Source organism: Alexandromys fortis, unplaced genomic scaffold (genome assembly GCF_014885135.2).
Source record: "Alexandromys fortis isolate MF-2015 unplaced genomic scaffold, M_Fortis_MF-2015_v1.1 scaffold_0, whole genome shotgun sequence".
Classification (NCBI taxonomy): Eukaryota; Metazoa; Chordata; class Mammalia; order Rodentia; family Cricetidae; genus Alexandromys; species Alexandromys fortis.
In genome coordinates this window covers 42,564,667-42,578,391 of record NW_026067949.1, presented here as the reverse complement: position 1 = coordinate 42,578,391, position 13,725 = coordinate 42,564,667, and the positions used below count along the sequence as shown (strand labels likewise).

The 13,725-nt window shown below is 42.4% G+C and overlaps 2 protein-coding genes across 2 annotated transcripts; both read right to left on the bottom strand.

Moving 5' to 3' along the window:
• Positions 1 to 2,438: 2,438 nt before the first annotated feature.
• On the bottom strand, positions 2,439 to 3,393 carry LOC126506343 (platelet factor 4-like). Its single transcript, XM_050149851.1, has 3 exons — positions 3,150 to 3,393; positions 2,765 to 2,897; positions 2,439 to 2,650 (listed from the first exon to the last, which is right to left on the bottom strand). Exons 1-3 carry the CDS (start codon positions 3,244 to 3,246, stop codon positions 2,563 to 2,565), a joined length of 318 nt encoding a protein of 105 aa, XP_050005808.1. The 5' UTR covers positions 3,247 to 3,393; the 3' UTR covers positions 2,439 to 2,562.
• A 2,251-nt stretch (positions 3,394 to 5,644) lies between these two features.
• On the bottom strand, positions 5,645 to 7,214 carry LOC126506342 (platelet basic protein). Its single transcript, XM_050149850.1, has 3 exons — positions 6,996 to 7,214; positions 6,533 to 6,662; positions 5,645 to 6,396 (listed from the first exon to the last, which is right to left on the bottom strand). The coding sequence occupies exons 1-3, from the start codon at positions 7,114 to 7,116 to the stop codon at positions 6,306 to 6,308; spliced, it is 342 nt and encodes a 113-aa protein (XP_050005807.1). The 5' UTR covers positions 7,117 to 7,214; the 3' UTR covers positions 5,645 to 6,305.
• Between the last annotated feature and the right edge of the window lie 6,511 nt (positions 7,215 to 13,725).

Below are 13,725 nucleotides of genomic sequence, written 5' to 3'. Positions count from 1 at the left end.
GGGAAAATAAACAAAAACGGGCATTTCACTCTCATCTCACTTCTGGTGATTTCTCTCAGGTCCACTTGATTTGAAGAGCTCTTCCTGTGACCATAGCCAATGCTTACGCTCTAAAGCAGCTGGAATGATGCTTTGAGAAGAACACCGATAGCAACGACATCGGGCAGGCCTCACTCATTCTCAAGTACAGACTTTATGAGGAACCACAGCAAGTGTCTTGCATGTGCCACCTAATAGCCCATTTCACTGATGGGAACATTGAGGTGCAAGGGCAAAATGACTGTGGCAAAACCTTAGGTGCTAAGCTAAGAACTTCGGTTTTCTAATATTTTGTGAAAGAAAATGTCATGCTTGTGTCTGTGTTGGTAAAGATAGATTGGGTAGCAGTGCTTAAAAGTGACAGTGAAGGCTAAAATCACCAAGAACTAACTGCGTGATCACTGTTCCCCGATTTTCCCCTCGGATTTCTTACTTGTGCACCTTGTACACTTATAAAAACTATAATTTTATTTATTCAACATTCTAGAGTGAGTCTCTCTCTTAAAAGACTCAATTGCACATGCTCTATTTTCTCTTAGGAATTAGAGCCTCAGTTCTACACCATCATGGAAGGTTGAAGACGCATTCACTCATGAGCAAGCATCTATGGCTTTTCCTTGGGTCAATTAGATCCTGCCTTCCTGCTCACTAAGGCAACTTGAGCCACACTCTCAGCCCCAACATTTCCGCACTCTGTGAATGTTATTTCACACAGCACAAAGGCTTTACAGCAGTATGGTGATATTGGGCTAAAATGCATATTCTAGATTAACCGATGGGGTTCTGAGAATATACAAAGGTCTTTATAAGCGACCAGGAGTGAGAGGAAATACACAATGCCTGACCAATATACAAACAGCACAGCATCTTCCACACTCCAGTATGTGGTAGTTGAAGGATGAGCGGAAAACCACCTGGTTTGGGCCATATGAGCAGGAGAGCTGCCCGTGTCCCCCACCAACTGCAGCATTCAGGAGAGCGGGCTCTACACTTTGCCCAGGCAGCACAATAAAGCCAAACCCATCAGCAGGGGTGTGGGTAAACCAGCCCCGAAGTTGTGAGTATGAGAGAGCTGTCCCCCTTAGTTATCCGTCATGTGATGGCATGCGGGGGGCAAGAGATACCCTCCCTCATCAATGCCTGAGTCAGGTGGGAGAGCTGGCCCTGAGGTCATAAGAGCAGGAAGGCTGTCCCTGCCCCTCATCAGCTGCAGCGCTCAGGAGAGAAGCCCCTATATGCCACACCTGAGCAACACAGCAGAGCTGGCCCTGAGGTGTAGGTGTGGGAGGAGTGATCCTAAGGATGTGAAAGCGAGAGAACCAACCGCATCCCTTGCTCTTCACTGTAAGGGGTGACCCAGCCAGGACAATGCAGGAGAGTTTACCCTGGTGGTGAGAGCAAGGGAGAGCTGGTGAGCTGGCTAACCCTGCAACCACATAGGCTTAGAACCAGGGTTATGAGTTGGCCTGCCCCAACGTCCTCCCCATTTGTGATCTTCTGGAGCGCATGAAGGGACCGGTCCTGCAGACACAAACCTGCAGGACCTCCATGTCACAGGGCAACAATAGGATGATCAAGAGGAGTCCAGTGAAGGTCCATCATTGACAGTGTAGCAGAAACCAGATGTGAAAGAAGCAAAGAATAAACAAAAAAAAAAGTTTAAATAAAATTTTCTGCTCCTTAAAAAACAAAAAGAAAATATCACCTGGTACCACTCCTGGGTTCCCATGGCTGCTTATCATATCATATTAATATTTCTGATGTCATGGGTTATTAAAGAAAATTGGCTTACAAATAAGGTACTTCTGAAGCCAAGAATACTGCAGACAGTCTACCTAGGCCATCTACACACTTAGAGCAACAGCCACAGATGTTACCGGACACGGCAGAACTGTAAGTTTGCTGAGTGAAGAACCCTTCCAGGCAATAATGGGAGAACAGGAGCTATTTTTAATATTTCAATTTTAGAAATATAAACTTCTTCAATAACCAATAAATGGAAATATAGTTTCATATAATTTCTTGGAAATATCAGCATATTAGCATTATGTATTCATTCTCGTTTTGTTTTTGTTATTTTTATGCTAATAATAGAGTATAAATGTTAAGGAAGCAGAATCAAAGCCCGATTTAGGTACTTATTTTTAAAGGCAATGTATGAATTATTTGTTGACAAAGCTGATCACCACACAAAACTAAAATGTAATTATGAGACAATGTAACTGAGTAAATATGCAAATATTCATCAGCCGGAATACTACCCATGATGCCAATCAAATTCAGTTCTTAGGCCAAATCTTTCTTCAAAATATATTTCTTTAAAGTCCTGGAGCTGTTTTCTTACATACGATGTGTCAACATTAATTTTAGTACAAAGAAATGATTTGACTTTACGTCACTTTGGTTCAATGCATTTATTTAGTCTCAAAGGAAAATATAAACATTGGAAGGTTGCCGTTAGATTGAAAATAGCCAAAACTCCAGCATCCCACACAACACGATGCAGATTTAGGCAGTTAGAACCTAGCTCTCCAGGAGTTTCTTGATTACTTTCTTATACAGGGGTGCTTGCTTGTCCAGGCAAATTTTCCTCCCATTCTTCAGAGTGGCTCTGTCAGGGGAAAGGGAAGGAATGCAACCTTCAGGGCCTTGGTTGGAAGAAGGGAAGAGACAGAAAGGAACAGGCAGTGGAGAGGACAGACCTGGGGGTGTGGGCAGGACTCACATGAGCTGGGGAACCGCACAGTGGCGTCCTGCCTTGATCACCTCCAGGGCAGTGATATGCTTAGCGTGGATCCCAGAGGAGATGGTCTTCACACACACACAGTGAAGACCTCCATCGCCTTCTTCGGGACTAGCTGAGGGCATAAAGGAAGTAGGGAGAGGGGAGTAAAGGAGGTGGTGATGGGTGACCACATCATTGGCCAGTTGTACCTCTGGACCTTTTCTTCACCCTTGGCTGTAGCATCACCTCCTCCTCGAAGGCAGATGGGCAGTGAAGCACAGTTGGCAAGCCAATACAGTATGACTGGTGTCTAGGAGTTCACCTCCCCACCCCTGAGGCTCCTGACCCATTTCCCTGGCCCTAGGATCCCTTCACCCTCTCTCACCAGTGGTGATGGCAATCGCAGCTGGCAGAAACAACAGGCCCAGAAGCAGCAGCCCAGGGTTGGGCCAGGGGCCTCGAAACACCGCAGTGGCACTCATATCAAGAGGGTGGTTTCAGATCCAAGGACTCGCACAGGGCTACTGGGGCCTGGGGCTCTAAGCACAGGCCAGTGGTTCCGGAGATCTTCCAGGCACTTTTTATCTCCACTGGCAGCCCAGCCCGGAAACCTGGGATACAGGATGAGGAACTGTCCTGAGGAAGCAAAGACACTTGTGGAACAGTAAACTGGGCTCTGGCCAGCCAAGATTAAAACAAAACGGAGCGGAATGAAAAGCTGAGGTCAGCTGTCTTGACTAGTAGCTGGTAGCAGGAGCCCCCTCTCTGATGTGAATTCATACGAACAATGACAGAGTCAGAAAGAGTAGTACTTGAAGTTGGCAAACGGTGTGCTGCCTGTGACAGAGCTTTCTGCTGTCACCGTACAGTTTACAGAGCGTGTACCTTCAGGACCAATTCGTTGCCTTCCCAACTCCCAGCAGCTTTACCCCAAGCTGCCTGTTCTCTCCTGCCTTTCTTGTCTGTCACTCTTCCTGTTGATTACTGTGAATTTGACCACCGTGTGGTTAGAGATGTGTGGTTTGAAATTTATTTTCTGCCGCTAGCAAGGTTATAGTTAGTGTCTGGGCAATGACTTCTGAATTTCATCCTTATACGGAAGCCTTCCCTAATCTCCTACCTACTGTCCTGTCTACTGCAGGAAGCAAGGTCTGTTGTCCTCATTCCTCTTTTCGGAAAAATCATCAGTTATATTTGAATGCATTTTTTTCATGACATCTTTGAGTCTAGCTATTTCTATACTCATCTCTACTCTGGATAACTTTGATAAGAGAGTTTGCTAGGACCGTTGGACGTCTCTGTATTATGTTATGCCGCATACGGTTATAATTATGTGGCCATTTATCTGCCTATCCTGGATCGTGATATTGCCAATCATAATTCCCTGGAACATATGTTTCTGAACACTCAGCATCGGCTACGATGGCTACTGCAAAACATGTCATAATTTCTGTGTGTTTAGGGAACTGAAACTCAAGGCCCCTGCTGGGTCAGCATCAAAAGGAATGGATAAGAGGGTTTGAACATGGACAACAAAGAAACACTCCATGCAGCTTAGCCCCAGATTGCAGCATTTGCAGGGAGAAGGAGTTAGGGCAATACTGTCAGTCAAGGCAACCTTCCTCCACATTGAAAGAAAAGAACCCAGTGTAGGTACACAGCCACAAAAGATACTTTGATCTCCAGAAAAATCAGCATAGCATAAGCATCGCCGTGTTGAGACCAGCCTTGCTAACTCCCAGGGGAGGGAGACTGCCTAGCATGGGCACAGGATGCCGCAGCTGTTTCTCGTTGTTGGAGCAGAGCTAGTGAAAATTGTCTCCGTTTTCTGCTTCGTCACGTGTTTACAGACACTTGTGTAGTTTTTACTGGATAAGTGTTTATTTTCCAGGCAAAATACGCTTAGGCACCAAGCCTCTGCTGGTGAAGAGTCGCAAAGGGGGACTCTCCAGTTATGCAGAGTTTGAGTGGCCTACGTGCGTAGCATATAAGTGTTTCCCCAAAGTCCACGTGCAGTTTGGAGTAGATGAAATTCTTTCTCTCTCCATGATCAGTATTGATAAGTACACAGTAGTAGAGTTCTATCACAAGTAGTATCTTGTGTGCCAGTAACATGCTGGGACATGTAATATGGACTCCTTAGGGAAGGATAAATCAATGAAAGCATTGTGCTCCTGAGGCCAAAGAGCAGGATTCAAATACCAACTCTGGTCATTTTATGCCCTACAGCAGGTTTCTTTTAGCCCTGCTGGGAACTGAACCCAGGGACTCTCACATCCTGGGTAAGTGCTCTACCACTGAGCTACATTTCCAACCCAAAGGAAGTCTCTGTTCCCTCCCTCCCCTAATGTGGGGAATGCTAGTAGTTCTGCTAATAGCCAATTGCTGCCATTTCTAAGTGGGTTATTATGTGATATGCAGTATTTAAAGTCTTTGCATTTTCCCATACCAGCTCTATTAGACAGGCAAGAGAGCATTCTAGTAACTAACACACATAAAATACTTAATATGCCTAGCATTTTTAAGAAATAAATTCTTGCTAGTGTACGACATTGAAAACGGCACAGATCATCAACTTAGTGAAAATATTGTGAAATACCAAATATTGGTTTTTAAAAAATAGAGGCCTAGGAATGTTGCCCAGTGGCAGAACACTTGCCTACCCTACATGATGCCCCAGGTTCAGTGTAAGAGAGAGAGAATATACTAAACCAGTTAGCAGCAGGTAAGCCCTGTCTAACACGGTTCAATGTTTCAGACGAGGGTGAAGTTTTAAAAAACCAGAGGGTGTTAATCCCCTTTTCGTCACACACTTTCGGTGCTGCTGGTATTGAGCAGACTTTTTAGAAAGCAAATGACCACTGCTTATAGAACTTATATTTTATGACTTTATTATGTTCAATTTGAAGGTTAAAACAAACACCAGAGAACATTGCAGAGGTTGCTTGGAAACAAGGCATTCTTGGGCTAAGACAATGGCAAAACTCTTACAAACAAGCATCCACTGAACAAGTATACTCTGCTTGGATCCAGGCAGTTCCTATTATCATTGACTGTTGTGAAGTCTGTCAATAAATATGCATATACATATATGTGTATAACAGCAGTTAATGAAAAAAAGGCATGGGTATGAAAAAGAACAGGCAGGGTACATAAAAGGGTTTTGGAGGGGGAAAGGGAAGGGGAAAGTGATCAACCTATAAACTCAAACCTAAAAGAAATAATTCAAAAAAATACAGAAATAAAACTTGACATAATGCATTTGGGAAGAAAACTTCAATGAAAGAAATGCAAAACACAGCACAATGTCTAGCCAAGAATTGCAGAAATAACCCATCAACTGCAAGTTCCAACTCAGCTCACTTTCATCTTCTTTGCACCAGCCTTTAATATACCTTCTCAGAACACAAGGCGAGTTCTGAGACAAAATGAAAGTGTATCCCAATTTCAAGGTGGAAAATGACTCTAGAACATTCAGATTTCAAAACCCGACCCTTCCTGCACAGTAAAATCATTTAGCAGAAAGTCCACAGTCGGCTGATCAATAACCTTCCAATATCTTCATAACTATTTTCTTGATGGCAGAGGCATTGGGGTCCAGGCAGACTTTTCCTCCACTTTTCAGTGTGGCTCTGCAACAGAGAACAGAATTATTATCTTCATATAAGTCAGCCTCTGTCAGAACAAACCCCTGAGGATGGAGAAGAGAGGATAGGTAAAGACCAAGGGTTCCCTAATGACAAGAAGAACAAAGAACTAGGGACTTACATCACTTCCACGTTGGCACAGTGGACTCCTGGCCTGAACACGTTCACCAAGGAAATTCTATTCAGTGGGATTCCAGAGATTGTTTTCGTACATTGACAGCGCAATTCAATGTACGGGTCCACATCAATTGCTACATTGGAACACAAGACTTAATTAGTGATTAGAAATTATCTTTCTTTCTTTCCTTACCTGGAGATTGGAAGTAATTGTCTCTCTTTCACACAGACATTGTGAGTATGACCTGCAAACTTTCACTAACAAAGCTTGCAGACTGCCTTCCACACATGAAGTGCCCGTTAAGTATATCTTGGAATTCTTGGTCATCATACCCGCCACACCCAGAAGCCTCAGTACAGCCACTTTGTGCACGCCTCCAGCCTCCCACACACACACCACAAGCTGCGCGACAAAAGCTGAAGGTAAGTGGCCTTCCGCCTTCATTCTTTCCCTGAATTTCTCTTACATTGTCCAACTGTCGTGGGAACCAGGGCAGTGAGGAGCAGGACCAGCAGCGACACTGCCTGTAGATTATGAAGTGGGCTGGTCCCGGGGCCGGAGGATGTCGGTCTGAGTCTGAAGCCCATGGTGGAGAAGACTGAGCTAGAACCTGTGTCCACAGCCAGGAGACTCGGTGTGAGGATGAGCTGTTGCCTGGAACCCTGCTGCTATGTGGTGTGATATGCCTCCACACCTCTTTTTATACTGCTGAAGAGGTGGAGAAGGAAAAGTGAGTGTAGCCCTGACGTGACCATAAAAGGATGGTCAAGTTGTGCCCAGCCCACACTGACCAGGCAGGTTAAAAATCCCGTGCATCATCTCAGCCCCACTCCTGCCGTCACTCTCAATGTCTGACTCTTACCGATGTATACGCACCCGACTTAGAGGTAAGACCGAGAACAAACTGCTAAAAGCATTTCCTCTGTGTGAGCAGGTAGTCACGAGCCACACCCTTCCAGTGCAGTCTGGGGGGCTTAAAGGACACCAACCCTACTTTCAGTCATAGCTCCTTGAAAAGAGCTGCCTTTCCCTTACCAAATGACAAAGAAAGTTCCTGTGTTGGTTCTTGAAAAATGTCAGAATTCTTTTGGGAGGAAATATGAGTCACTAACTAAATGGATTCCTTCGGGTATGTGAATATGGGCTTCCTTCCGTCTTTTAAGTAAATTTTCTTTTGTAATTTCATCCAAATAAATAAACACACTCTCTTGTATATTTATACAATAAACTATGTGTTTCTACTGTATAAGTGTGTGAATGTAAAGATAAAAATATTTGTTGTCTCTTTTATTTTTAAGGAAATATTCATACACCATAGATACATGAAAATTAAGTATGTTCTTTCCTCTTCATGGTTACTCCATACTACTGTTTTTTCAGCGGTAGCCATCAGTAGCTACCATTGCCAAATAGAAATTTGGCATTTGTATTCTATCTGTATTTATATGTATGTAAGTATGTATATATATACATATATATATATTTATGGAGACACACATTAAGTACATATGCACAGAAAGATCTTTCTGCACAAGGAAATGAATGATTCTATATGGGTCATTACATAATTTCCTCATATTCCAAAATTCTGAGTGAAATACAAAGGATTTTAACATTATTCATGATCTTTCATTATTCTGGCCACCACAAACAACCCTATGTGTGGCTGACAATATTTATTGGCTTCACTGTACACTTTTTATATATATTTAACACCATTCAAACTTCTTTCCATGTTCAATTGGTAAGATTTTTGTAATTCTTCTTGGGTGCAAGATACAGTTGCTCAATGCAGACCACACAGGCCTCACACTCACTATATCGCAATGGTTATCAAACTGTTGGTCTCGGTCTTTTGTGGGGAGGTGGTGAATGAACCTTTCACAGGGGTCACATATCAGATACCCTGAATATCAAATATTTATACTATGATTTATAACAGCAGCAAAATTGCACTTATGAAACAGCAATGAAATAGGTTTATGGTTAGGTGGTCACCATAACACAAATAACTACATTAAAAGTCTCAGCACTAGGAAGGTGGAGAATGCTGTTTTATAGCCTAGGGTTGCCTTGAACTCATGGTCCTTCTTCTCCTTCCCAAGTGCAAAGATTGCAGGCACACACTATGATGACCTATTTTAAGAAAATCTTATCACAAAACAGACACTGTCAATAAGGTTCTGGAGGACGTACCAACAAATCAATTGCCGTGTAAGTTTTATAAGTCTTATTAGTCTTGATATAAAACATCTGTTAACGTCTTCTTGTTTAAGAAATACTAAACACATATTATGTGTCTGACATAATATTCTTGTGTGACTTATTCATTTAACATTTTCTATCTCACGAAAGACCTAAAATATTTGCCCAAAGCATCTGGGCTTTAAATAATGCTTTATCGTCACTACTATTACTGTCGATTGCTATGCCTGTGATTTGTATAAACCTTTTTCTCCTGTTTCAATGGTAAAAGTAAAATATGGAAAACAATGGTAATTCATTGAAAATGTGCAGAGAATATCTTATAACAGCCATCTGATTAGAAGCAGCTAGTTTATATAAAATTATAATTTTTAGAACTACTAGAAAATGAATAGATATCAGAGGTGCCTAGCTTTAAAATAACTTAATAGCTTATTTTATTAATATTTCACTATCACCCCCATTTTCTAAAATGTGTGGTAAGTTATTTTTGTCTATCCCCTTAAATTGCCTTATAAATAGCAATCTTTCAGGAAACAAGCTAGTTTCTAGGACCCAAAATAAAACCTGTCTACTAGCTCCTTTTTTTATGGGTTCTGGGAGATCATTTATTTGTTAAAACTAACACACATTTTAGCTCTGCTCAACACAGAGCATTTGGAAGTGCTCTCTCTCAGATAGCTCTTCCATGTAGTGCAGGAATAAGCGATCACCCGAAAAGCAGGTATAAAGCATTTGGCACAGAAGAGTCTAAGGTCAGTAAAAACTTCCTTTTGTTAAAGTTGAGATCATAGGCGGCCAAAAGATTGTCTGTGAGAGCTGGAAGCAATTGTTTCCTACTTAATGTTGAGTTGACAGAAACTGTGCAAATGTCAACAGCGCGGCGCAAGCGGAGGATTCCCCTGGCTGCCCAGGGAAGTGCAGATGAGGCGCGGCTTGTGCATGATGATACTGCTACCAGGGGAGCAGTCCTATGTTTTCTAGGCCTGAGAAAATTTACTTTTAATAACTGCATTTGCTGAGCCTCAAATGCATGAACGTGACTCAGTTTCCCTGAGCAGTCATCGTGTGAAGACATTGTAACCTAAGACTTCTTCGGAACCTGAGCATCCATTGTAGTCATCCTGTGAAGATTTTGTAACCTAAGACTGCTTCAGAACCTGAGAACTCATTATTACTCAGAATCACTAATTCTGTTTTTGCTATATGCCAAGTACTCTTAATTTATTGGCGTGGAGTAATTCTTCTTCTTTTGAAGGTTCTGTTATTATAAAACTTGAGCTTTGGCTGTTGTCCTCTCCCCAGGCTTCTTTTAGTGGGTGTGGATCTGGTTAACCAACTACTCACACCATTGAAAATTCAAAATGACTGCCTCTGCTTGGGTGCGGGCTGGTGCTGGCTGCTGGGACTTTTCCCTATCATGATCCTCTTTCCTTTCCCTCTCCCCTCTCTTTACTGGATGCCTCTCTCCTCTCTAGAAAGCCATTGTCTTGTGCTGGTGAGTTTGTTCTGTGGACAGAAGCACTTGCCCCAAAGTCTGACCCACATTGGATCCCTAGAACCCACGTGGCAGAAGGAGACACCAACTCTCCAAAGTTGTCCTCTGCCCTCCCCACACATCCACAGAATGAATAAATGTGATATTTATTTGAAAAAGAAAAACCATCGCTTCTTGGGGGAACAATGTGTTCTCTATGAAAAGACCTTAGGAGGCTGAATATCATAATTACCCCCTAGCCAGGACGATGCACAATGTCGGGTCTGCTTCATAATGACATTTGCTTGACAAACAGTTTTAGGAGGAGAATTGGTCACATGTTTGATAATGTTACTACACAACTGAGAGAAGATCCTATATAGAGTATAGACTTTTCTCAAGCATTATAACATAGATTTAGAAATAAATCCTTAGAGTACTAAAACCATTCAAGCAAAGTAACATAAATTTTAAAACTATATATGGATTTTAATACTCCGATCTAAATTTTCTCACTGTGACTAGGAATTTGATTAAGGAAACTGAGGGCAAGAGCCCTGCTTCCAAGCCAGTTCTCAGAGCTTGTGAGGCAGGATTCATAGTAGTGTGTGCGGGGATGTGATTGTCAGTTGTCCAGGCTGCACACCTAGAAATACTCGGAACTAGACTTGAAAGGCAATGGCTCTGGCTGCGTACTATAGGACAGCTATAAAGGGGAGTAGCCATATAAGGGGAGTAGCTCGTCCCTTTAGACGAGCGAACCAACGGCTTCTTTCCATCAACTAAGAGGTAGATCGGGTCAAGCATTGCAATACATGTGAGAAACGCATTCATTAAGATCACTTCCACAGTGGGTATGGGGATGGAGTGTCTTGGCAGAGTCTCTGAAACAAAATCCTGATACTGATAGAAACAAAACCTTAGGCTTAACCTATAGGTCTCCCCATGTCATGTTTCTCTCTTCATAGTTGAGATACGAATGGCCCCTCTCGGGATACTGGAATTAATTCTACTAAGCGTGAAGCAAGTGTCAGCCCAGACCAGATGCACATTCTGCCTCTCTTCCGTGGTTTAGTCACAGGGGTGACTAGAATTCCCCAGGTGCTTCTCTGTGTGGTAAATTCCTCCTTCCGCAACATCCAGGAAGGATTTTCAAGTTAAGTGTGTGAGAGTTTACTCACAAAAATTCTTTTCCTCATAGAAGCATTAAAAACCCTGCTAGAAACATAAAACCACTAGTCATATTTTACCATAAGTCTGTCATACCTTTGGGAATTAAATGTGTCACACTCAGAGGCAAGCAAGAAAGTCTGGCAGATGGAATGAAAGATGCTAGAAACCGGAGAAGGAATTGCCTCAGCCAAGGCAGGTATGTACATTGACTTTTAGCCAACCACATGTTTAATTCCTACTGTGTGGGAGAGTTTCAGAGAGATAAGCGTGAAGCAGTATTTAGAGATCGGAGTGAGGAACCAAGGGGCCATATTCTTAGACGATAAATGTTAATCTCTCCCAGGAGCTTTCAGCCTTGGGTGTGTTGGTGGAACAATCAACTGGTATTGGAGGTAGTTGTTGAAAGAAAAAGAATCTGCTCAGGCTCTCCCCCAAGACCAAGTTCTCAGCATAAAGGAGATTTATTTGCCCCACAGGGATAGAGGGCAGGGATAAGAGACAAAGGCAAGATATAGAGGAAGAGGGAGAAGGGAGAGAGAAAGGAAGAGGGGTAAGAGGTATTTGTCCCGGAGGACAAAGGACTGCCTCTGGATAGAGAGGAGATAGACACGGCACATAGGAAAATGGTGGATTATAAAGGAAAAACGAGAAACCCTGTTAGGATGAAGTGTTTGATTTTATTTGGTCATGTTAATTAGGTGAGCCAAAGGGGTTTTTTGATTGCTGAACCTCAATACTTTGAGAGCTGGACCTTGATGGTCAGTCTCAGGAAGAGGTAGTGGCCGAAAAAAGGCAGTAGACCTTAGTGGCTAGCTTTAGGAATGTAATTGGATGGTTTTTAGCAAGGCAGAGGGAATGTGGAGAATGGCAAGGCCAGCTTCCCACACTCTAGCTGGCCAGCGGACCTTCCCCTGTCACTGGGGCTTCTGCATAAGCTGCACCTTGGTAGTATACCGAACCCCATTTGTTCTCTATAGAATGACCACTTGTAGAATGGCTATGACACCTAGAATCCCAAGGACAATACAAATCCCAGGGCATCAGTGGTCTAGAAAGAAACTAAACTTACAAGTTTCACATCTGGATAAAACAACAAGAAGACCATGCAGGTGACTAAGCAAAAACTAAGCTACTGCTTTAGCTAAGAACATAAGTGTTGCTTTTTCCATTCAAGCAGCTACAGCGCATGTGAATCAAAGCACACACTTGGATGTAGGAGGACGTGGTTTTCTCTGCCCTGGAAGCACCTTTCTTCCTGCAGACACCCTCTGGGCAGGGCTCTCCTCACCCGTGAATGTGTTCTCTAAGGACACCGCTGTGTGCTTTGTTCACAAAACTTGTATTTCCTCGTCCAAGTACCTTTGCTATGTTTGCTTGTATTACTCTGAGGCACTTAACCAATCAGAGATCATGCCAATGAAAGACTGCTCCAAACACTGGAATTTAGAGTTCAAGTATCCACAACAGTCTGGTTTGTTTCTTCACATTTCCGATAACTCATGAGGTAATAAAATGTATTGTTTGAGAGATTAAAGAAGCTACTCTGCAAGTTTAATAATTTTTTTAACTTAGGAGTATGTTCTACTTTTTTATATCATTAAAAAATCTTGTCAACAAACCATACTTTTTAAAACTATTCTAGGCTGTCTCATATATTTGAGTCTTTTCCTCTGTCTTCCTCTCTATCTTTTGCACAGGCACATGAGGATATGATACTAGAAAATACATCAGTTGAGTTGATATTTTATATGTAATGAGAGAGATTAAGTGATCAAGAAAAACCAAAGCTTTTATACAGCTAATAATATATTAGTACGTACTAATATGTGAAAGTACTCCCAGTATTAGTATATATAATAGTTTAATTGTATCAAATATATATTTGTGTATGAGTTAGATTGGTATTCTTTTGGATGTTCCTAAAAATGGGCTTTTTATACAGATTACCATCTTATTGCTAGAGAGAAAATGAGGCTTCTTGGGCCTATATCATGCCTCTATTTAAGTATCTACCATGTCCTAAGCTCTCTCTTAGGAACTGTGATGAAATGATAGATACTGTCCTTACCCTCACGAAGACTACAGTGGTACTGGAACAGACAGACACTAAATACTTTGGTGTACAAAATGTTACAAAGGAAAAATGCTAAATTCTATGGCTGAGAGAGGTTGTTTTGAGGAAGTGGGAGAAAGGACGGAGGTCTGCCAGGTGACTGCTGGGGCAGATGCCATGGGTCAGGAACTTTCCCATAGGTGAAGAGAAAAGAGGCAGGTTAATCAACACCCACCATGAACCAGGTTGCCAGCTTTTGAACAGTATCTAATAGCTTGGGTTAGGACA